General features: G+C 36.4%; 1 protein-coding gene across 1 annotated transcript in view; it reads right to left on the bottom strand.

The window, feature by feature from the left end:
* Positions 1 to 1,506: 1,506 nt before the first annotated feature.
* LOC150076370 (protein HID1) overlaps positions 1,507 to 26,071 on the bottom strand; it is a 318,232-nt gene continuing 293,667 nt past the window's right edge. The window contains exon 19 of the mRNA XM_090387033.1: positions 1,507 to 1,620. Coding sequence (XP_090243159.1) covers positions 1,557 to 1,620 — 64 coding nt within the window. The 3' untranslated portion in view covers positions 1,507 to 1,556. The remainder of the gene's footprint in view (positions 1,621 to 26,071) is intronic.

Below are 26,071 nucleotides of genomic sequence, written 5' to 3' on the forward strand. Positions count from 1 at the left end.
TACACAATTATAAAATATCTTATACCACCAAAAAAGATGTTGGTGGTAAAAGATATTTTTAATTTTTTTTTTTTTTGTAGACATATTTTTTTGAAGTGACAAATGTTTCTGACATTTATTATGTCAGAAATATTGGAAATTCTTGGACTATACAATTGCATATGAATATAAATTTTTAAAAAAATTGCACATTAATATTAATAGCATTGACATGTTTGAAATACCACTTAATATGGAAACAGCATCAATCATAAGCTGCCATTAATTCTCTCTCATGCACACAATTTGTTATTTAAAATTTTAATTTCCATCTTTAAATTCTTATTGTTTTATATCTATTTAATTTTGTGCTTCAGTATCTTAACCAATCCTTCCTGAATTACTGTACAGCATGGCACATTACTGAAATAAGGCAATTAGGAAACACTTTTCTAGTGTGTGTGTGTGTGTACACATTTCATGATTAGTTAGAATGCAGACAGGGAGAGATTGTAGGCATTAGAGAGAACATGGAATTATCATTCAATATGGGGTTTTCAAAATTTTCATTTATGCCACTTGGAAACATGCTGTTCCTTGCATAAATACATATATACAAATCTATAAGTTCATATACATTAAACAACCTATACTTGTATAAATACATTGTCATCCTAATCAGCCACCTGTGCCCAGAAGATGAATATCATACAAAACTTGCTTTGTTTTTTACCTGAAAGACTGATATCTGTAGTGGCCAGATAACTTAATATAACTTAAGTGCACCCAATTAAACAAATACAATCATCATTTTAACATAATCAAAGGGATATTTTATATGTGTAATAAATAAATTAATATACATTAGATGTGAATTAATTAATAACTCACATCCAAAATAAGCAATTTTTTTTTTTTCTTTTTTAGAAAACCAATATTAAACATAAAAATTATTCAGTGAATGTTGTGTTCAACTAATAGAATTTGAAATTTTCCGACTGATGCTTTTAAAAATGGAGTTAAGAACAACCCATCATATAATGTTAATGCCATAATACCATATTTGTATAAGTTATAAACTGATTGATAATTTTTTTTAATTTACTCATTGCAACTCTATTAAAAACAACATAAAACAGTCTGCAGCACATTAATTGAAAGGTTACTTAAAGAGGTATAACATTGTAGTAGTACACTGACTTTTTTTTTTTTTTTTTTTTTCCCTCCAAAAAAAGGAAATGAAATACCTAATGATGAAATTATATAAAGAAACAACTAAACACTCTTCTTATATTTCTAATCTTTGAATTTATAAGACTTTTTACTGTATCATCAAAATTTGTTCATTGCAAAGACCTTAACATATTGATACAAGTTTTTAACATTAAAATCTCTCTTTCATGGAATATACACATTCATATATATATATATATTTCTTTTTTATACAATATTCTGTTTTCTTCAATAAAAAATATATAATTAGAATGCAAACAACTTGGATTAAAATAAGGTCTACATTTGATTAAGCACAAATAAGAATGACAATGCAATGAACACTAAGCAATTTCTTTTCATTTTTACAACCTTTGTATTTCAAACAGTTTCAGATATGTGTCATACCAGACAGGTGGATCTACATTCCTAAAGAAATAAAAAAAAAAAACCATGTTCAAATATATATATATGATAAACAATGTATTAATAAGGAAAGTTACAATAAATGTATTTAGATGGACTAGGAAAACTGCAGTTTATAGCAGAATGAACCCAGCAACCATATGGAATACAAGTTGGTAGAAAGGAAGGAAGAGAATGGGTAACGAGCCAACAAAATGGGAATTAAAACTACAAAAAGCCCAGAGGGTAAATGAAAAGTAAAAAGAAGTAGTTAATGCTGAAGATTCCATGATTTCCATGTCTTCATGAGGGGTGAACCATCGAAACTGCAGGACAGACAGCAAGAAGTAAGGCCTCTGTTTCTGACATGAAATATATGTAGCGCATGGTGGTGGATATTTGGAAATTTTTGAATATAGCGGAAGTCAAAAAGGAGCTGTATATTTCATGGCTGACCCGACAGAAGCATTTCATTTAATCAAGCTAAAGCAAATGGCCACCTGAGCCGTAGCTCATCTGCCACTTACAATCATAACTGTTTTATTTGTTAACAACCTTGGTCAATCAATCTTTAACAAAACAACAAACAATTACAAAAGTCTAACTTGACTAATGACATATATCAAAAGACAGCACAACCTTTAGCCTCGCGGCGGAGTCGGCATCTCCGCCCCCACCACGAGGAGGTAGGTTGCCCTATCTAGTGAAACATAGTCTGGTACCTGCCAGACTAAATAATAATAACAATTGATCTTTCAAAAATTCATAATAACAATTGATCATACAATACTCACACCAGTCCAGTTCCTGCGAATCCAAACACTGACGTTACTGTGACCGACGACCCCCAGTCACCACCGGGAGAAGTCTTCCTACAATTACTAAAAAAGGGGTACCTCCACATGATACCAACTAATCCTGTTCAGTTCTTCTCTTTAAAGTATCAACCGCCTTTAAATATTCTGGACAAGTTCGATCGTTAGCACCATGTGCAGAAGGCACCTTCCTCCTCCAGCAATTTACGCATTTTGGAGCATCCGCTCTTTGTGTACAAGACTTAAAAGTATGACCGCTCCCGGCACAGTGACTGCAGAACTCGCCTGCATCACTGTACCAGGCCATACGCCATACATTTATAACATTTTGTCGGTGTCCACAACTCCCGAACACGGTGTGAGCTCCAATTCAAAAACACTCTTGAATATTTTAAAAGGTATCTCCTCACACGTTGGGAAACCTCCACCACTACATTGTACCCTGGAGAGTTCCTTGCCTTATTTTTAGCGAGTATTTTTATCTCGGAAAGAATTTGGTCTTTATTGACGAATCCGTCAACCAAATTCCTTTCCCACAATTCATTTTTTAGGGACTCTCGATCTACATCTGAATCAACATCAAAAATTACTAATCTTGGCAACCGACGAAGGGGCCTTTCAACCTCCATCCCAAGCTTTTGTACCTCTGTACACTCTTCGATTTTCTTGACATCGACTTCAGAAGCAGTTTCGATCATTACCCTTTTATTTCTTATAGGTTGAACTGATACTATCTTGACGTCAGTTAAGACAGGGGCAGAGGCAGACAGAGGCAGGCAAAAGACAGAAAAAGAAAAACTTATATGGACAGTCCAGAGATGTGAAGCCAAAAAGAGTAATGTATTTATAGCTTGTCACGATGACTCCGTGTGTTAGAAAAAGGAGACAGTAAGTCAGACAAAATTAAAATAAAATTACGAGGGTATGTTGGGAAATTGGCATTAAACATATGAAATAGTACAACCCAGGATAGAAAAAAGTTATGACTTTCAAAGTAGCAGTAAATAGTCGCTAAACTGTGCAGGGGAGAAAAGTATGTTATAGTAGAAAAACAACATCTTGATATTGTATTCAGTAAACTAATGGCTCACAAGAAATAAAAATACAGGGTAGTAGGACAGGAAAAATAGTTCACGATAAGAGAAATAGGCTGGCTAGGGAGTCCGGGCTAAATTCTGTCTGACTTACTGTCTCCTTTTTCTAAGACATGGGGGTCTCATGAAGCTATAAATACTTTGAACTGGCTGCGAGTAATCTTTTTGGCTTCATACCTCTGTAGCATGGACTGTCTGTATACCGACTCGACTCCTCTTTGGTATTCCAGTAAGTTTTTTTCTGCCTCTGTCTGGTCAGCCATGAAATATACGTATGCTTTTCTCTTACCTACAGCCACTTTTTGGCCTTACTTCCACTACCGCTATATTCAAAAATTTTCAAATATCTCTCCACCACGTGCTACGTATATTTCATGTCAGAAACAGAGGCCTTACTTCTTGCTGTCTTTCCTGCAGTTTTGATGGCTGATCCTTGATGAAGATGTTGAAAGCATGGTATCTTCAGCATTAAATACATTTTATTTTTATTCTTCATTTACCTTCTGGGTTTGCCGTAGCTTCGATTCCTGTTTTGTTAGCTCATTATTATTATCTTCCTCACTTTCTACCAACTTATATTATGATAAAAGATATCATTTTCATACATTCAAAATTAAAAGTTCATAAACTTTTAATAAAAGAACCAAGAAAGCATATACAGTAAGACCTCTCTTTAACAAACTTCCATGTAGCAAATTTTTCTATGTAGTGAACTTTTTTGATTTCCCCTTGGTCATAACATTGAAAATAGTTTCCGTATAACAATCTGATTTCAAGAGACCTGGGTACGCACTGTTCGCACCTCTGGCCTTTAGGCAATAGAGCTGAAGCTGTAGAAAGCATGAATTAAGAGCTAAAAGAATTAAGAATTAATCCCTTTAGCTTTTAAGAGCTAAAGGGATTAATTCCATTAATTAAGAGCAAAAACATTTAACAATTTAGTGGTGCCCATAAAACCCTGCATGAGAAACTAGCGAACCATGGCACAGGATAGAAAAAATGGTTTTGGGAGAGGCCTTTTCCCAGCAGTGGGTCAGTGGCTAAAAAGAAGAAATAAACCTATACACTACCATATGGAGAAGTTGCAGTGATCAACTGCTATCTGTGCATCCATAGCATTGGCAAAGATTAAGGCATATTCCCGACACGGGCATTGGATCTGATCAACCTGTTTTCTACTGTAAGCATCCTATTAGAGAATTAGGATAGAGAGTGATTTTCCTTTATCCTGGAAATTGATGTGTTGTTTTGCAGAAATGAGTCATCCACACTTTCACTAAATGTCACCTGTCTGTTTACATAGTAGGTACTAAAATTGATTTTGGTACAAGTGGTCCCTAAATCAATTTTGTTTTAGCTGCTATGCAAGCAACCTTACAATGTCTAAGAGTGGAAGCACTTAATAGTGTGGGAAAAAAAAGTGGAAGTGCTTAAAAAAGAAATTGTGGGAAAAAAAAGTGGAAGTGCTTAAAAAAAGAAATTGTTTAATAGTGTAGATCTGGGTGTTAAAAAAAAAAAAAAAAAGAAAGAAATTTCTTTACAATTTGGTATTTCCTGCCTGTTAACAATTCTGAAAATCTGTTGCAGGAAACGGGACCCAGTCAGAAGCATGCGAAATTATGCCTGTAGATGAAGCAGTTTGTAAGTGGATGAAGTTGATTTGAGGCCAAAATCTGCCAATATCAGGGCCATTAATAAAAGAAAAGGCTATGGAGTATGCATCCTTTCTGGGGCATCAAACATTCTAAGCCAGTTCTGGTTGGCTGGACATATTTAAAGAGCGAGTTTACTCAAAAAAGTTATTTCTGGTGAAAGTGGAGTTGCAATTGAAGAAGACTATTCAATGTTGATGAAACAGGTCTATTTTTTAAATGCTTGCCGAACAAGAAACTGACTTTTATAGGTGATAAACGTTTAGGTGGTAAAATAGTAAGGAGGGAATTACAGCCTTGGTAATGAAAATCTGAAGCTTTCGGTAATAGGAAAAAGTAAACAACTTCGATGTTTCAAAGCAGTAGAGTCAATAGAGTTCGACTACAACTACAACAAAAAATCTTGAAAGACAAGTGAAATTTTTGAGCAGTGGATTTTAAATTTCGATAAAAAAAATGATGAAAGAAAACAGAAAAATCACGTTGATTGTCGACAACTGCCCCACCTTTCCTTGGTAATTTTGAAACTTACAAGTGCAAAGCTTGTTTTCTTCCCTCCAAATACCTTGTCTAAACTGTAGCCAATGGACCAAGGCGTTATAAAGAATTTGAAAATGCAAAACCAACCAACCTATAAATTCTGTTATAGATTTGCGTATGTACATAGCATAGTTGGCGAAAGTATGGAGTCAAGATGTGACGGAAACAGAGTTGATAATGATGTTATAGTAGCTGAATATCCGAGTGACTCCAACATTTTGGAGCGTATATCTTTTACTCTATTTCTGAATTTACATTTTCACTGTTGAAAATGTCATTTCTGTTTAATGAATTTTTTTCAAGCGAACAATCGATTTCGTTATACAGGGTGTCACAAAAATATTGGTACAAACGTTTAGAGGAGGTAGGTAACATCTAAAGGAACGCGAATCGCATAGGAACCCATAACCGGAAACGACACGGGAAAGTAGTAGCAGGGGCACAAGAAGCAGAAATGACACAAGACAGTAATTAGTGGCAAACATTTATTTGACATAATATTAACAATGGAGTACAAGATGGATGCATTTAATGATGTTACTACAGATGCTCGAAGGTTCCACCATGAGACGAGATGCATGCGTGATACCGACACAGCATGGATTGGAGGACACGGTCGAACACACCGGGAGTTTCTTTGACAGTAGCAACAGCACAGACGAGTCTCGCCATGAGATCCATTTCCGTCTCCACAGGCGATTCATACACGATAGATCTGAGCGGCCTCCACAGAAAGAAATCAACGCTTGATAAATCAGGTGAGCGTGGGGGCCACCACGACCAATCCATTGATGCCTAAAACACTTGTTCAAATGGTCACAAACACACCTTCCATAATGGGCAGGGGCCCCGTCATGTTGAAACCAAATGTTGCATCTTACATTTGCTGGAACATCGTCAAGTAACCCTGGTAGAACTTGTTCAAGAAAGATCCGATATTTAGTGGAGTTCATGCGGGATGGTAACAGGTATGGGCCGACTAAGCAGTCGCCGACCATACCTGCCCACACATTTATTGCGAAGCGCTGTTGTGCCGCATGGGGGTGCACATCGTGTGGGTTGTCGTGAGCCCACACATGAGCATTGTGCTGATTGAATAAGCCTTCCCGAATGAAACAAGCCTCATCCGTGACCAAAAAACATAGGCTGGAAAATTCAAGTCTTGAACACTTTCTTGCACTGCACAAAAGCCACACGTCGAGTAACTGAACCCTTTGGAGATGAAAGGGGTGTAAGGAATCGTTGTGCAGACATGCTATACACTGCAACGAGACACTCCTAAGGCAGAGGGAACGGCATGTGTACTGGTAGTAGGATTATTCTGGAAGGCATTCAACACACTTTTTTCCATGGCGGGAGTTCGCGTCAAATGTGGTCTGCCCGCACTACTCCTGTTACCTGACCCACAATCGCACAAATTTTGATGAACACGCGCAAACAAACGGTGGTCCGGTACATGTCTGTCTGGGAAGCGTTCTCCATAAATTCGTTGAGCAGCTCGTCCATTGCCCTCTGCTAATCCATACACTAGGTGTATGGATTACCAGCTCATGTCTACCAGCTAACAGTTTGTATATCGATGCATGCTCTTTGTGCGGTGACTACTGCTTGAATGAGTAAACCAGAAATTTTGCCTCTCGCGAACTGATGAACAGCGCTGTGTACCGACTTATGGTGACGTTTCCGGTTATGGGTTCCTATGCGATCCACATTCCTTTAGATGTTACCTACCTCCCCTAAACGTTAGTACCAATATTTTTGAGACACCCTGTATAGAGGTCCGACTGTATTTCATATTAATGATGCAAATCCTTTGAAATCTCATGCGATTTCAGAGACAGAGCATAATATCATGCTTTTTTGTCTACTGAGTCCACACAGCTGAAATTCCCAATACCTTTCAACAAAAGTGATTTCATTGATTTCTCCATGAAAATTTCAAAAATCTCCAATCATTATTGCACAAACAGGAAAAGTGTACAATCAAGTTAAGCCTATTCTCGATAATTATATGAAAGCACTGAGAAATAAGAAATTAGCAGCATCTCATATTTAATTATTGAAGCATTCTAGCTTTACATTTAATGGCAGCACACCTGAAAATGCTAATACTCTGTGTCTGCCTAGCGTCGATTCGTTTGCTTGCCAACAGTAAATGAGGATTTCTGATTTACATTTCACTCACCTAAATAAGGGAGATGATAAAAAATTATGTCTCAGGTACATAATGAGTCGTTGCCATGCTACTCTGAGACTGATAGCATCACTGATAATGTCACAACGCCAGCTGTTAAAAACGTCTTTACTGCAGGAACTCATTATGAAACTGATACAGTAAAATAAATTGTGAAACCGGTACAGTAAAATAAATTGTGAAACTGGTACAGTAAAATAAATAAAAAAAGTATTGCATTATTTTTATTGAAAAAATAATTTCAGTATAATGAAATACAATGAATGGAATTTTTCATTGTACTAGTGTACAATGAAATAATTCGTATAAAATATAACAACACTAAAATTATTGGTATATGGTAACTGAAATAAGATATATAATTTTGACACTCAAATGATTTTAATTCCCAAGTGAATACTCCATTGATTGTCATTCCATTACGTGTAGTATTTACTAAAGTATTTGACTTAATATCTAAACTGAAGACATCTTTCATAAATCTACAAAACTTCTTTCCAGCCTCAGAATTTAATTCTAGATTGAAATCACCAGCGAGAACCATAGGTATACGATCCAGTGGCTCTTCCAATAATTTTGCACCTACAATGGAATATGGCATCAAATTCTTGTTTATGAATTTTTGAATTATATCTAATGACATCCCTGGAGTGATGTATATGGCAACGATTAAAATAGATTCACTATTGAATTTGCACAAATATCCACAAATGTCTCCAATTTCATCTGATACTGCTGTCGCAATGCTGTTATTATGTTGTGCAAAGATATGTGATGATAGTTGAACCTTCACACTAATATATCACAACACCACCACTACGAACATCCAATCTTTTAAATTGAGTCACGCATTGGAATAGTTTAAGTAATATATGTTCATCATTATTCAACCACGTTTCACATAATATCAATATTTTGGATTGCTGTAAGATTGTGTCTGTTTCGATATCTTGAACATGAGCCTGTAAACTTTGTACATTCACTGACAATATAGATATAACACTTTGTATGAAATCTTGCAGTTCATCCTGTAGAGATGGTAGCTTATTATTTTTCAAGTGATCTAGTTCAGCACAAAGTTCTACATTACTAGTAGCTTTGCCGTGGTGAAATGTGAAATCGTCGTGGGGGATTTGTAATATATAAACCTTGTAATGAGGTCACTCAGCATAATGCAAAGTAGTAGAAGTAGTGGCATGTGATCCAAGAAAGCAAGTGTATGAGCTTATGCAGCATCAGCCAAAAAAAAAAAAAAATATCACACCATTCCCTCCGAATGCGTCCAGTTCCTCCTTAAATTTATTTAACCTACCAACTTCCACAACAGATGGAAGTTTGTTCCAGCAATTAACCACCCACTGGCTAAAGGCAAATCTCTGCATATCTATTCTACATCTGTCTTTTCTTAATTTGAATTTATGCTCCCTTAGGTTTGTAATCTGAACAAGTGGAAGGATCCCATCAGAATTCAGCGTGCTCAACCCATTCAAGGCCTTATACACCTCAATCAGATCACCATGCAGGTGCCTAGTCTCCAGCCACTGCAATTTGAAGAACTTAAGCCTCTCTTGGTAAGAAGATCCCTTCATTCCCCTCACCAATCTTGTTGCCCTTCTCTGCACACACTCAAGCAAATCTACATCCTTCCTAAAATGAGGCCTCCAGACCTGTACGCAGTACTCAATGTATACTTGACCATTGCCTTATACAGAGGGACAATCACCTCCTTTTCCCTGCTAGCAAAATTCCTATGTATCATTGACAAAACCCCATGACCTGTCCTGGCAGCCTGTCTGCACTGTTCAAAAAACTTCATATCTGACTGCACAATTACTCCCAGGTCTTTTTCATTTTCTACCACCTTAAGTGTAGTACCACACAGTTGGTATGTTTCTCTGGGGTTACTTCTACCCATATGCAGTACAGTAAACCCCCGCTATTCGCGGTATCTGTATTCACGGTTTCGCGTATTCGCGGTCGCTGATTTAATATAAAATGAAACCTAAAAAAATGTGAATTTTAAAGCGCCGTGAACATTTTCCGTCATAAAAAAACATGGGCGTGGCTAAAATTATCTTTCCCGATCAAAACAGCGCTCAGTGGGTGGGGGGGTAACAAAATCGCAAGCGTGGATGTTTCTTACTAATTCTTGTTCAGTGTTATGTGTTATGCGCTTGCCATGGAAGGTTTCATCCTTTGCTTTTAATTTATATGCGTACAAAAGTGATAAATCTACCGTTTTCCAGTGTAAAACAGACTTTTTCTAGGGTTAATGGAAGAAAGTGACTTTATTGTGGACAAGTTCTTTCTAACCCATACAAAAATATGGCTACGAATAACAAGGGAAATCTGAAAAGATCAAAGAAGGTGATGACATTAGCAAATAAAATTGAGTTATTAGACAAAATTTCTAATGGTGAAAGTGTCTCCTCAGTGGCAAAACATTATAAAATCAATGAGTCAACGGTACGATCAATCAAGAAATTGGAAGGAAAAATCCGCCATAGCGTCCGTGAAAACGCGGTAATTGTTTCAAAAATTTGCTCTGTAACTCATGATGTTAAATTAGAAAAAATGGAAAAAGCTTTAAATCTGTGGATAGAAGACTGAACTCAAAATAAAATTCTGTTAAGTTCACTCATCATTCGTGAAAAGGCAAAACACCTTTATCAACACTTGAGCAAAACTGGAGATAGCACTGGCGGGATAAGTTTTTTAGCTAGCCAAGGCACTGGTTTGAAAGATTTGTTTGAAATTTTCTAATAAATATTACATTTAATATTAAATTGTTTCTTATTTTAATTTCGATGCCATATGCTTGCATTTCACTATGTGCTGTCTATGTACATAGTCATATTATGAAGGTACATATAATACACACACAGACAAAATTTTAGACAAGTTTTTCTTATATATTTTATACTTTGGAATGGAACCCCTTTATTACTATGGGAGCCATAACTCAGTATTCGCGTTTTCGGTATTCACAACATTTCTCAGGAACGTAACCCCTGCTAATAGTGGGGGTTTACTGTACTTTGCATTTGTCAAGGTTAAATTTCAGTTTCCACTTCTTAGCCCATTTGCCCAAATTATATAGATCCTGTTGCTGTAGCACTGCCATTACTGTCATTAACAACCCTGCCAACCTTTGTATCATCTGCAAACTTCGACACTAAGCCTGATATATATCTTCATCAATATCATTGATAAATATACAAAACAACACAGGACCCAACACCGAACCCTGTGGGACTCCACTAATAACATTAGTCCACGAAGAGCAGCACCCATTAATTACCACCCTCTGTCTTCTCCCACTCAATCATCCTTTTATCCACTGTAGCAACTTACCCTTAATACCATTCTGCTCCAATTTGTACAATAGTTTTCCATGCACAACAGTGTCAAATGCTTTCCTGAAATCCAAATATATGATATCAAAATTATATTTTGCATCCAGTTCCTGTGTAACCACATCATAATATCCTATCAAATTTGTCAGACAAGACTTTCCCTTAACAAACCCATGCTGTGTCTGAATTATTGCTGCAGTCTTGTCTAGATGATCCTGCAATACATCTTTAACCAGTGACTCCATTATTTTACCCGGAAACTGAAGTTAAACTAACTGGTCTGTAATTACTCGTGTCACCCTTCGATCCCCCTTTGTGAATTGGGGATACATCTCCAGTCCGTGGGAACCTCCTCTGAGTCCAAGGATGCTCTGGTAATTATGGCTAAGGGTTTGCTTAGTTGCTTTGCCGCCTCCTTTAATATAACTGGATAGATCCCATCCACCCCAGGTGCCTTTCTTATGTTTAACTTCAACAATTTCTCCTCCACTTTGCTCTCAGTTATTACAAAATTATTAAGCACCCTGCTACAATTTGATAACCTTCTGCCATTTTCAAACCTTAATAACTCCTCATGTGTGAATGTAGATGCAAAATACTCATTTAGTTTGTTTGCTATCTGAGTAGGATCATCAACAGTCGAACCAGCAATATCAAGTGGACCAATCATATTCAACGACTTTCTTTTAGTTTATATAAGTAAAGAAATCCTTGCTGTTTTTCTTAGCATCTTTTGCCAAAGATTTCTCATAATCTGCCTTCGCCTGCCTAACCTCCTTTGTGACCTGATTACAGACTAGCTTATATCTGCCATAGGCTTCTGAGTCGCTTGATAATTATATGCATCCCATGCATTTTTCTTCTCTGTCATGAGTCTCATTAGTTCATTTGATAACCATTTAGGCCTAAACCTTGAACAATATTTCTTAATAGGTATGAAACTTTTAGTAGCATCCACGATTAATTCCTTGAATGCTTCCCACTTAGAATTTATTCTTGGTAACATCATCAGTTGATAGAATTTAAAAACTGCCTGAGACCACTGTACTCACCTTTACGGAAGCAAAAACCCTTTCCTTTACCCCTGATGGTAATTATATCTTTAAGGAAATCCCACATCAGTACACTATGATCACTGCCACTTAGTGGTTCCTTTATCTGCAAATTCTTAATACACGAATGATCACTCGAAGTATACAAGTTGCTGTTATGATCTCTCTCATAATTATATACAACTATGTTGAAGGTCCCTCCTTGAGATTATGTATAGTCAAAGCACAAGCACATACTAGAGGAAATTATGTATGTCTACATGTTAATTTCCTATTGTTCTTGAATGGAATCGTAGTTGTTTGTTTTATAATTGGTATGGATTGACTAGGTAAATGTTTATCTTCCACATATTGTTTATAATGAGATTGAAGGTTTATTTTTGTCCTATTTTTGATTCAGGAAATTTCATCCATACTCATTTGACTGTTTCATCGTCCTCAAATTCGAAATATACTAAAGTACTGATTGCATTGTTTACCAATCCATCATGCACATCTATATTTGTAGTAATCATGTTACAGTTTTCCTTTCAATAATGGTAGAATGTATGGAAGTCCTGCAGTTTCAGTCACTGACATTTTATGAATTTTATTTTGCATACTTGCTAATTGTTCTTCAGAATGATATCCTCGGTATAAATCTTGTGCAACCACTTCATGGGTTTCATCTGCAACTAAAGCATTTGTATTATAGGCATTTACATCACTATTTCTTAAAAATAGTCGAATCCCTTTGGACATCAATTAGTAGCATCTTCTTTGGTAACAAATCTCGATTCTATAATTTTAAGTTCATCTGGTAATAACCAGATCAAACAACTTGTACTAATTCATGAAACTGCCATAATTCTGGATAATAGTGAATGCCATAATTCTGGAGCAATCAATGAGTTCTTCAGGTGTTTATATATAGGTGTAGCATGCACTGGAGGCAATTGCCGTAAATCTAAAATGAAGTATATATTCATACTTCCAAATGGTATTTCATGAACACCAGTTATCTGCTTTAAGCAGATATCTATAATCGATTATAGTTCTGCACTAATCATATTCAACTTCATCGACTATAATAGTACATACATGTTGAAATGCAATTCTATATTGTTGAAGAATTTCATTGCTAAGTTAAAGATTATTTGATAGACATATACAGAAAGCAGAATGCACTGTTGTACCATTGACTGCCACAGCAGCATTGCCCATGGAGGCACAAGTAACATATGCATTGTGAATATTTGACACATTACAAAAGCGATTATGTTTCCATCAATAATTTAAGAGTAAATGTCTTTCCACAAGCAGGTCCAGTGAGAAATATTTGTATTGGTTCATGTATCTGATTATCAATTTGATGATAGATAGCTTCAAGTAATAATGCACATTGTTCTTTAGCAGTACTACTCATCAAACGACAGTATTTTTCAGATGGTAAGACATTCTCTCGCTTCCTAACAGATGATAATTTATCCATCATCGCTATTCTCATCTCCTCATCAATAGTTTTCTTGTCGGTAAAGAAATCATCATCAATTTCTTTTGATTTAAGAAATTCTTCATTTTTTTCCACCAGTCCATTTTCACCATTCTCATCAAGTTCGATACAAAGTTGCCTACAAATTGCTAGCGTCTTTTCAATATCAATATCAGATTCAAACTCTTTTCTTCTCAAGGTAATTATTTCTTTATTAGTTTCATAAAGTTCAAAATATTTATTTTCATTCAAAATTTCATTCTCCTCTGATAAATGGTATGTGTAAAGTTACCATTTCGTGTATGTGTTCATGAAGACATGATGTATTATAATTCCGATACTGAATTATTTTAGGAAATTGTCTTTTCACCCATCCCCATTTCCTTTTTGATAATGAGCAGTAAATTGTGCAAAAGTTATATCTTTTAATGTTTCACCCTGTTTTTCATATATCAAAAATATTATCTTTCCGTATATATCCAAAGACTCACTATCAACTTGTTGTTCATCCAATTCAGCTTTTCATTTACGTAATTTCTGATGCTCATGTGGCCATACCATTGGCACGTATTCAATCACTCTTGAAGACAAGGACATTGGGTATCGTAATAAATACGAAGCTACCTCTTGTGAACTCAACTCCACAGAATTCAGTACATCTACACTTAATGCTCGTGTTAGATCAGTTATATCCATATTGAATTCTGTGGAGATGATTTCTGACCCGTGCATCCTTAATTTCTGACCCGTTGACACATCCGTGTTGAATTTTACTGTTGTTAAAAAAGTTCATCATCATTGTTGACAGGTTCCACAATTTCATCTGAATGTTCCTGTTCACTATTATCATTTGTCCCCAAGAAATCGTCACTCACTTTCATGCCGTAGAATTTATACAAAGGTGAATTTATCAAATACCGTAACCATATTTTCACTATTTTCTTCTGCACACATCCTTGTAGATATGATGATTTATGTATGAGTCTTCATTTTATATGTACATTAATGACATAATCATCATCTAATTCTCTAGGTAATTGATGAATTATCATATTGTAACTGGTACATTTATTACTTATCTAATGATCCCATATTGTCCATGTTCATAATGTAAATGATGAATTTGCATAAAGGGTAATCGTGGTGATATCAAACGCTCAGTTACAACATCCAGTGGAGGCAAATGAGTACGATATGTTGGATATATAAATCCATTTGATGCGGCCATAGTTGGTATCTGTCCCTCTTTTAATGAACGTTTTTAACCATTTCCAACAACTTCATATGAAGTTGTTGGAAATGGTCAAATCAAATTGAAATCACAAACATTACAACTAAATCCAAATGGGTTTTTTTTGTACACTAGGTTTTCATTCACTGTCAGCTCATGGAGACACTATAGGGATGTAATAAGGAATCTCATTAGTAATTTCTAATTTTGATTTTTTTCGTGCATGATATTCCTTCATTCATTCTGCTGGAGTTTTAGATTCCTGATAAGTAGAACTCTGTGGTTGAATTTCATTATGATTCGGAATAGTTTGAATTTCTAATTTCCTTTTCTTCTGTTCACGATATTCCTTCATTATTTCAGCTCGAGTTTTTTTAGGTGCAGTTTGAGAACTCCCAGGCATAACAAAACTCTTGTTGAATTTCATCTGGATACACATTTCTGTCCAACTTCCCTTCACAATATTCCTTCAAAATGCTGGGCTGTAGATTTTGACACAGTCACTCACATATTAATCATTAATATAACGTAGCACGTCACTGCTCAATTGTACTTGTTGTGTCACTGCACTTGTTGCGTACAATTGAGTTTTCTTGGGCGCATGCGTTGTACTTGTTGTGTCACTGCAGTAACAAGTACAATGCATGCGCATCGGATTTTGTGACGACTTCTAGATAACGTAACACTTTTTTCCAAATAACGCCGGTAAAAACGTTTTTAACATCAAAAATATGTCTAAAGTGGTTCAGGTGTTTATTTTTAAAATGTTTTTATTATAAAAAATGGAATTTTAATAGTTGTGTGCATAATAATTATGAATTTTGCTGATTTTTAAGGTTATTTTCCAAGTGTGCATGTGATCCTAAAAAAAAAAAAAAAAACTTGGTGCACCTGGTTAAAAGCTAGAAAAAAATTTCTCCTTTTAGATTTTTAATACAATAATAAAAATATATATATATATAATAATAATAATAAACAGTCCTAAGGCAGCCAAAGGAGTTTACAGCTTTGTTGAAACTGTCAGGCATATGTTTAGTGGCACACTTAATCATAGGCTGTGTTTTTTTTTTCTGCACTATGCAATGGAAACTTGAATCTCCACTTTAGAATTTGCATGATGATGTCAGGTTTGTTGTATGGTGCCGAGGCATGGACACTGAAAACTAATGCTTCCAAAAAACTAGAACCATTTTAAATGTAAGCATACAAAAGAATACAATTTTAAATGTGTGTACAGAAGAATGTTAAAGACACCATAGACAGCAAGGGTTACCAATGAGATTGTCCTGAAGAAAATTGGAAAAATCAGCTAATTATTGAGGGGAGAATGGAGGAAAGAAAAAAGCCTGGGAGAAGATGCATATCATGGCTAGATAACATCAAAAATTGGAGGGGACTGAACACTGACAGCTGTTGAAAGCAACCAGAGATATCTACTGTGGTAGTCGCTGACCTCTGCTAGCAGATGGCACATGAAGAAGAAGAATTAACTTTTTGAAACATATCTGTGACAAGGATATAAATTGGGATAATCCTTATTATTTCCGAAGTATTTTTTTTATTTCATTCTTTTGATCATTTTTCCACTAGCCTAACTCCTAATATTGAATTAGGTTGATCCTAATTCAATATTAGTTTCAAAAAGTAATGGTTCAGTTTTGAGGAAGGTGTTTTACTTATACAGGAGAATCTCATAAATCCAGCAGCTTTGGGATCCAACACGTGCTGAAATTTTGAATAGTCCAGTTTTTTGAAAGTTATATAGCTTAATTATTCAGTGGTAATTTGTTATTTTTATTAGATAATAAAGTAGCTCTGATCCCTATAATCTCCACAGAACGGCAGTCACCTACATTAAGCCAGAATGATATTCTTGTTCCTTTATTAATTAAGCTTTAGTACCTACTGGACCAATTTGTAGTAGAAGTACTATACTGTAAACTAGTATTGACTGTCTCACAAAATGTATGACTTTATACATTGCAAATATACAGTAACAATGACATAGTCAAGGAAATATGTTAATTTTCACCCACAGAAAGAAATCAGTGGGTGAAAATTATTAATGGAATATAATGCATAAATTGTAAAATCTAGTGCTTTTTTTTTTTTTTTTTTTTTTCAAGTCTAACTGTGCTATTTCTTTTCTGCCCTTGTTATGAATATTCAAAAATGCCAATTTTTTAAAAAATTCAGATTTTTGATGTTATACTTTGAATTTTTTGATAATAGAAGTAGTAATTGCAAATGATGTAAGAAAACAAGCTTATATAGCATCAAAAAAAAAAAAAAAAAAAACACAGTTCACCCATCTGTACCCTCCAAGAATTTGCCTAGTTCTCCCTTAAATTTATTCAATTCATCCACATCGACAGACGGAATCCTGTTCCAACAATCAACCACCCACTGGCTGAGGGCAAACATCTGCTCATTTCTCCTGCAACCATCCTTCCTCAACTTGAATTTATGCCCCTCATGTATGTAGTCTCGGCAAATGGAAGAACACCATTAACATTCAGCTTACTCAATCCATTCAAGGCTTTAAACACCTCGATCAGATCTCCTCACAGGTGACTAAAATAAATAAATTTTTCTGTTTATACTCCGGGACGACCAAACGGTCAGAGGGGTTCACAAGATAGCAGAATACAAGAAACAGCACTGTATTCAGTAGTAGCTTGAACTCCGGTTACTCAAGGCACGTGTACTTATGCACCCACGTGCCTGACCACTAGGCTATGGCTATGCGACTAGTCTTCAGATGCTTCAATTTTCAGAACTTTCTAGGTAAGAGCACCCTTTTGTTCCCTTCACCAATTTGGTTGCCCTTCTCTGCATCCGTTCCAGTAGATCTATATCCTTCTTAAAGCGAGGTCTCCAGACCTGTATACAGTAGTCAAGAGGCAGCATAACCATGGCCGTATACAAAGGGATAATCACCTCCTTATCCCTGCTAGCAAAGTTTCTGTATATCATTGACAAAACCCCATGAGCTGTCCCAGCAGCATGTCTGCACTGCTCAGAAAATTTCCTGTCTGGCTGCACAATTACCCCCAGGTCTTTTTCATTATCCTAAGTGTAGTACCATACAGTTGATAAGTTACTCTGGGATTACTGCTACTCATATGCAGTACCTTGCATTTGTCAAAGTTAAACTCCAAATGCTATTTCTCAGTCCACCAACCTAATTTTCCTAGATTTTGTTGCTGTGTCTCACCCTGATTACTGTTAATCACCTTGTCAACCTTTATGTCATCTGAAAACTTAATATTTGTAAAATAATAAAAGAAGTTTACCTCAATATAGTACGTAGAACACTTCTGTATGATACTCTCCAGAAATTATAATTTCTGGAGAATATCATTTCTGGAGGTAAACTTCTCTTATTATTTTACAAATATTGATATCAACGTAGAACATATTGAGCATTACAGCTCTGGTTCACACTATTTGAAAACTTAAATATTACGCCTGATATACCTTCATCAGGTGCCCCCGTAGCCAGGTGGAAAGGAGCAGCAGCAGTGCGTAGCACACGCTTCTTGATTAGACTGGGGGTTCGAGCCCGTCACCACCAAATACAGAGGATGCGGAAAGGTCAGGGAATGACCACCGCATATTCCGGAGCAATATGGCCTTAGTTGCTAATGCTCCTAAAAAAACCACATAACAAACAATAACCTTAATCAATATCATTAATAAATATTGAAAACAACAATAGGTCCAGCACTGAGTTCTGCGGGACTCCACTAATAAGTCCAGAAAGAGAGGGACACATTAATAACGACTCTCTGTCTTCTTCCACTTAACCATCCCTTTATCCATAGTAGTAACTTGCGCTCTAATGCAACATTGTACCAGTTTGTATAGCATTCTTTTACATGTAACATTATCAAAAGCCTTCCTAAAATCCAAGTATCTCTCTATACATTAAAAAAGTTTTCCTCCTAGTGATATTTATTCAAGCCAATGGGAGAAGAGGGCAGGGCTATTACGTCACTACAAATGCGCAGGATAATTACACCCTTTTACATTGTTGTCTTACATTGGAAGACAATTGTATCCACAACCTTCACGAACCTCATGCACGTGCTTCACTCTGTAATACATAACCATGCAGAGCATCGCTTGATGTTCCATTGTAATGTCAGCTGATGAAGGGACCCGATATAGTTTGTATATTTGTAGATAGTTTGGTATTTTATAAATATTTTAAATATTTATATAGTTTGTAAATAGTTTAATTAAATATTTTAGTCCTGCTCTTTCGGATGCAATAATATTCCTTGTGCATTATGGAACCTGAAGAAAAGGCCTTTTCCTAAGTGACCTATGTAAAAGCAGTGATATTTATTCCACCTTGAGAATGTCACATGGTGGGGTAGCCAATGGGAGAATAGGGTGCGGGTCACGTGGTACAAGTGGGCGGGGCAATTACGTCACTACAAATGCACAGGTAAATAATTACATAGGTCATTTCCTGATTAGATATCGATCATAGTAGCATTTATTTGTGTAGTGGCGTAGCGTTTGGGTAAGGCACTACTTGTGATTTCCCATATCTGTGCCATCAGTACTCTTGTGATGAATACAGAACCTCTGTAAAAACAAAAGCCAGAAAAGTGTTATGTGTTGCATGTGTAGTTTAGTGTTGGGTTCTGTTGTTTGTGCTGGCTTCTTGGCCGCAGGGCCCCTAGTGGGACTCCATGTTGCCCGCCACCACCACTGGTAGGTGAGCCAGGCTTTCCACAGTACTCTGGCTGCTCTCCATAAGGGATTACCTGAACTTCCTGATGAAGAACAAAAGGAAAAAAAAAAAAAAAAGCATGAGTGAGGGAGATAGCTGAAGGATGGGAGGAAGAACATCAGTGCGTTTCGACAGGTGTGCCTTTTATATAGAAAAGATTTGATCTACTCCGTCATACCTCCACATTTTATGTAGAAAATGTGTGCAGGGATTGGTGAGCAAAGTGAGCAGGGGGCAAAGCCCCCTAGAAGATATTAAAATTATTTTTTGCATTCAGTTCCTTGGTTATTGTATCTTAACCTATCAGAGTGGTTAGACAAGTGCCCCTTGACAAATCCTTGCTGTGATTGCAGTTAATTGTATTCCTATCCAGATGGTCCTGCATTACTTCTTTAACCAGTGAATCCGTTATTTTCCCTGGAACAGCTGTTAAGCTAACAGGTCTATAATTACTCGTGCCTTTAGATCCCCCCTTTATGAATTGGGGATATATTTGCACAACTCAAGTCCATAGAGATCTCCCTTGAATCCAGGGTAGATCTCTATGGTCCTTAGATCTCTAAGGATGCTCTCATAATTACGGCTAAGGGTTTGCTGCCTCCCTTAATACAAATGGATAGATTCCATCTGCCTCAGGTACCTTTTTTTATGTCCATCCTCAACAATTTCCCCTCCACTTCCCTTTCAGTTATCAGCTCCACAATAGAGTTTGTAAAACTTTTGATATCCCCTACCATAAAGGATTCCTTGTGTGTGAATGTAGATGCAAAATATCCATTCAATTTGTCTGCAACCTGAGCAAGTCATCAACAGTTTACCCATAAACATCAAGTAGCACAATATGATTTAACCCCTTCCTTCTACTGTTAATATAAGCACAGAAGTTTTTGCTGTTTTCCTTTGCATTCTTTTCCAGGGACTTCTCATAATGTGCCTTATCTTGCCTGACCTCCTTTGTGACTTATTATTATTACATTTAGCCATATGGTGCAAAGGAAGCCTGAGGAGTTTGCTGCACCAGCCAAAAAAAAAAAAAAAAATTCTGAAAGAGAGAGAGTCAGAAGTAGAAGGGAATCACCAATAGAGAGAAAAAATGAGGATATCCAGCTCAGGACCCTGGGTGTGCCAAGCCCATACTCACTAGATGTGAGCCCCTGGGATGACTTGATTACTAGTAATCTAGTAAGTCTACTAGAGTAAGTTCATTTTCTTTTTGATATTATTGACATTCTTACAAATTTCTAGAGAGTGTGCTATTTTAATTGTTTATCATATAAACAATTTCAACATGTAGAAGGCTCTCTTCTTTACTGGTATTCTCTTGGACAAAAGGTATATGACTTTTTTTTCAAAAAATGTGATTAAAAGAAATAGTCTGTGATGGGAAGGTTTTGGTTTCATAATTGCCATAAAAAAAATCCACTGAAAACTTAACGAACTAGCAAGAAAGTTTTAAGAGTAAGAGTTCGTATTTCAGACTTTTAATTAGTTTTAGCATAAAGGCCTTCAAAGCAAGTTTGTATACTGCCTTCTGCAATTGAGTGGTCTCTTTCTTCTGTGACCCTCAATGCACATAATGATAAATGGCTTACTACCTTCAAACTTCCCAAGGTTTTTTCATCTACTCTACTTTTGTATATCCATAACCTTCTACTACCAAATGGAAACCATATCCTGATAATACACTTCTTTCCTGTTTGATTAAATTTTCAATATGCAAACCATCACAATTATCCAAATGTCCAGCATTAGCTCCTTAAATACCAATATTTAAATATTTACATTCTTTCATCCAAGAGTATTCCAACATTATTCTTGAATAAAAATGCTCAGTTTAGTTACACTTGATGCTTCTAAAACATGATTCTGTCTTAACTCCCATAAAACAGAAGTGAATATAGGTGAAGCAAACAAAATTTGCTTCACCTATATTCATCTTCAAAATAAAACCTGGATTTTCTCTAAATAACTTAACCTTTAACCATACTGGCACAATATATCACAACTGCATCTTTTTCTATACCTAAAGTACTAGATTTTTCTCTTTTGATTCTTGCATTATTTAGTTCTGAAAAGGTGGTAAACCCTAAAAAGGCAATCATCAGGCTTACAGCATGTTACATCTTCTGGAAAATGTGCTGTTAGTCAAAACTGATATTTCCATAACAACAATGATATGAAGTATTACATTCCTAAGCAAGAGTGTGATATGCAACTTTTCAGACACAAATACAAATATGCATTTAATAAACTGTCAATCAAAATAGAGTAGGTGTTAGTGCTTGTTATAGCTATTAGAATTATAACTGTTACAACTACACTGAGTGGACAGAAATCACGGGATACCTACCTAGTAATGGGTAGGCCCAGCTTTCATCCGGATAAGGCAGTTACGAGAGGCATTGAGTCCACTAGTTCACGAAAGTGTTCCACAGATAATTGAAGGATCACCATCTCTGCATATTCCAACATAAATTCATCTTATGCATATACACTGAGTGGACAGAAATCATGGGATACCTATCTAACAAGCAGACCCATCTTTAGCCTGGATAAGGGCAGTCACACAGTGAGGCATTAAGTCCACTAGTTCATGAAAGAGTTCCACAGGTATTTCCATCCATGCTTGCTGCACCACTGTCCATAATTCTGTCGCATACCTGGGTGAAGGATCCAAAGCTTGAACAGACTTTTCCACAGCATCCCAAAGATGCTCCACAGGGTTCATATCCGGTGAAAGGGGAGGCCATTCCATGGTGGTAAAATCTGCAGAATGCTCTTCAAACTATATTCTAGTCACCACGGCTCTGTAGGGAAATTCACTGTCCTGCTGGAAGAATCCATTGCCCTGTGGGTGCACGATGACCATGAAGGAATGCAGATGGTCTGCAAGGATGGACACATAACCTGGACTGTTCAGAGATGTGTCAAGATGTACCAGAGGTCCCAACGTGTGCCAGTTGAACACACCCCCAGACCATTACCGACTGTCCATCTGCCTGAACAGTTTCTTGTTCACATGAAGGGTGTATAGCTTCGTGTAGTTTCCGCTAGATACGCACTCTCCTGTCCACTTACAATAACTGAAAACAGTACTCATTTGACCAGGAGACTATCTCCAATCATCAAAGGTCCAGTGCCAATGTTCTTTTACCCAGTCGAGGGTAGAGTCCTGTGTCATGGTGTTAACAATGGGACTCTGGTGGGTTGGCAGCTCTCATAACCTATTGTGGCTAATGATTATCTGATGGTCTTGGTGGAGACATGTCTGGCACCTCCCTCATTGAAGTCGGCAGTGATATGCCACTGTCGCTCTCCAGTTGGCTAAAAAATGCGAGACAAAAGTTGATGGCCACGTTCATTCACTACCTTTCTCTGCCCAGCACTGTCCATGATGAGATGTTAATCCAGAAATGGCATATTCCCGTTGCACTCTTGATACTGTCGAACGAGGATAGTGCAATTTCTGTACCACCTCCGTGATACAGTGACCCATGCATTGGGCATCCACTATCATCCCTCTTTCAAAGTCGGTTAACTCACAATGTTTATCCATACTGACATCGAATTACAGTCTACATGAATGCAGTGTATCTATATACCTGCCAAGTGGCGGGTTCGTCCACTAGTGTCGCGTTGCCCAGAAACCCCATGAATTCTGTCCTTTCAAGTGTACTTGAAAGGACAGAATTGTAGTGCGTACTACATCAATCCACCTTCACTAAACATTATAACTTTTTTTTTTTCACTTCTAATGTAATGTTACATTTCTATACAATACCCATAACCTTTTATTAAGCAATTTTTAAGAATGAAAAAAGTCAAAATTGCTTAAAAATCAATTAATGATTTTTATACACAGTGCTTTGCATATAGAAACAGAAGTGAGACAGCATAAGCATCATGCTGTACGTTCTGGTCAGACTGCTGATGTGTTTTTATAAAAACAAAATTATTTTCATATACAGCACTCTTGATTTACTGGGATCGCATTAACCGGGACACTTCAAGGATCCAATTAAAAAAAAAAAACAACCAGAAATCATAAAATTAGTAATAACTAAAATAGGTATAAACAGATGTTTTGCAAGTCATAAAGAAGCGACAAGAAGTGCGTTATAAGTCGTCATTGGGAGATTAATGTACCTATTATCCTGCAACCCCCGCTGTCTTCATTCCAGTCACTTAAAAAAAAAAAAGCCGTGTTTAGTTTGTTTTAGTACGTCACGTCAATTGTTGTGTTCCGTCGCATCACAAAAAGACAATCACGAAATAATGAAACCAAAACTTTGGTTTCATTATTTCGTTACTGTCAAAAATTTTTTTAAAGTAAATATATATATATTTTTGTTTATAAATCGTGAAAATGATGGGTAAACGCAAAAGAATTGTGCTTTCAATTAAACAAAAACTTGAAATTTTTCAGAAGTTTGAAAACGGTGCATTTGTTAAATCTTAATGAACCATTATAATGTTGGTGACCAAACTTTACGCAGCATCGTAAAAAATAAAGGGATGCATTGGATTGGACACGCGAGTAGTGCGTGGTAAGTTTTTACGTTTTTTTTTTTCTATCACCATATTTTTTTGTGTAGGTTGCTGAACGTTTTTCGATACAGTAAGTCCTCAATTTACATAACTTCAGACTTATGTAAATTCTTTTTCACTCTCTCTCTCTCTCTCTCTCTCTCTCTCTCTCTATATATATATATAATTTTTTTTTTTTTTAAGGATTGTAAAATTTAAAACAGTAAAAAAAAAAATATAAGCAATCAATAACAATGATCACAGCACGCACAAATTGCACAAGTGAGATACGGAGCAACAAGCTTAAAAATAGGAACCAAGAGAAGATTCTGAAAATTTACTTATGTTTTTTATAAGGGTGAAGATTTCATGGGAGGGGAAACATTTCACAATAATAACATAAAAACCCACAGAATTCCAGCTATCAGTATTATTACAAATACAATAAGATCGAGTTTACTACCTGTTTATAATTGCTTGCAATAACAGAAAAGCCCAATAACCCGGAAAGTGCAAATTGTTTTTATTGTTTTATGGCAGTGACCTCCAGAAATGTGCTTTAGTAAAATGTGAACTCTCATGGGGTGATAATAGTGAGTTTTCGCCTTAACCCTGTGAAGTTCTTTACAGAAAATTTCATTTTGACTATTATCATGGTGCCGACTAAGAGAATAAGTGAGAGCAATACTAGTAAATCTATCAAGAAAAGAAAGTGATTGAGTTGGATGAGAAAATTAAAATAAGGATGTATGAAAATGGGCAAACATTAACAAGTATCGTGCGAAATTCAGATTTTATCACTGGCAACGGTGAACACAATAATAAAGAGCAAAGACAGAATACAAGAAGCGGTGAGGGGATTGGCACCAATCAAGTCAACTATAATAACCAAGGCCACAAAATACATATCAGTTTTTCCAGTACAATAACGTGTGTTTTTCTTCCTTTTGTTTTCTTTTCTTATGTGCCACTCCGGCTTCTTCACCACTGCGCCCAGATAAAGTTTTTAATTGAACTAATTAAAAATACAGTATATAACTATTTTTCTTTCTTCTTCCAGGGATATTATGTGGTTTTTGTAATTTTGGCATATTGCAGAAAATTAGCAATATTTTATTAGTCATTCCTGAGTTACGTAAGAGGTCCTGGAACATATCTCTTACGTATGTCAGGGACTTACTGTAGCTTTGGATTAAACGGGGAAATCAATTATCTGGGATTTTCTTTTTACCATCTATCCTGGAAAATCGAGAGCCTACTGTATATATACAGGGTGATTCACTACCAGTGCGACAAACTTGCAGCAGGTGTAGGGGGCACAAAGACGAATCGGAATCACATAGCATTGCAGGGTCCGAAATGCCTTCATCATGCGGTAGAGGACGTTGAACGGGAGGTCGCGTGAACAGCGTTCGCAAATGCTGGAAGTCAGCATTTGCGAAAAGGGTTCCCGAGGCAGTAGGATGGACGAGTATTCAAACGTTGAACTGGCCGACATGCATCTCGTGTATGGAGCTGCGGACTGTAACGGGCGCGCCGCTCTGCGCTTGTACCAGGAACGTTTCCCGCACAGGTATGCTTCTCGTCATACGATTTTCGCACGTGTGCACAGAAGGTTATGTGAGACTGGTTGTTTCACGAGAGGTACCATGAATCGAGAGCAAACGACGAGGACACCAGACAATGAGGAGAATGTCCTACGTCTTGCAGAAGGAAATCCGAGTACGAGTACTCGAGTGATAGGCCAATGATTGGGTATTTCCCAATCCACTGTATGGAAGATACTGTCAACAAAC

The sequence above is a fragment of the Mastigoproctus giganteus genome, chromosome 13, assembly GCF_048544385.1.
Source record: "Mastigoproctus giganteus isolate SK-2022 chromosome 13, ASM4854438v1, whole genome shotgun sequence".
NCBI lineage: Eukaryota > Metazoa > Arthropoda > Arachnida > Uropygi > Thelyphonidae > Mastigoproctus > Mastigoproctus giganteus.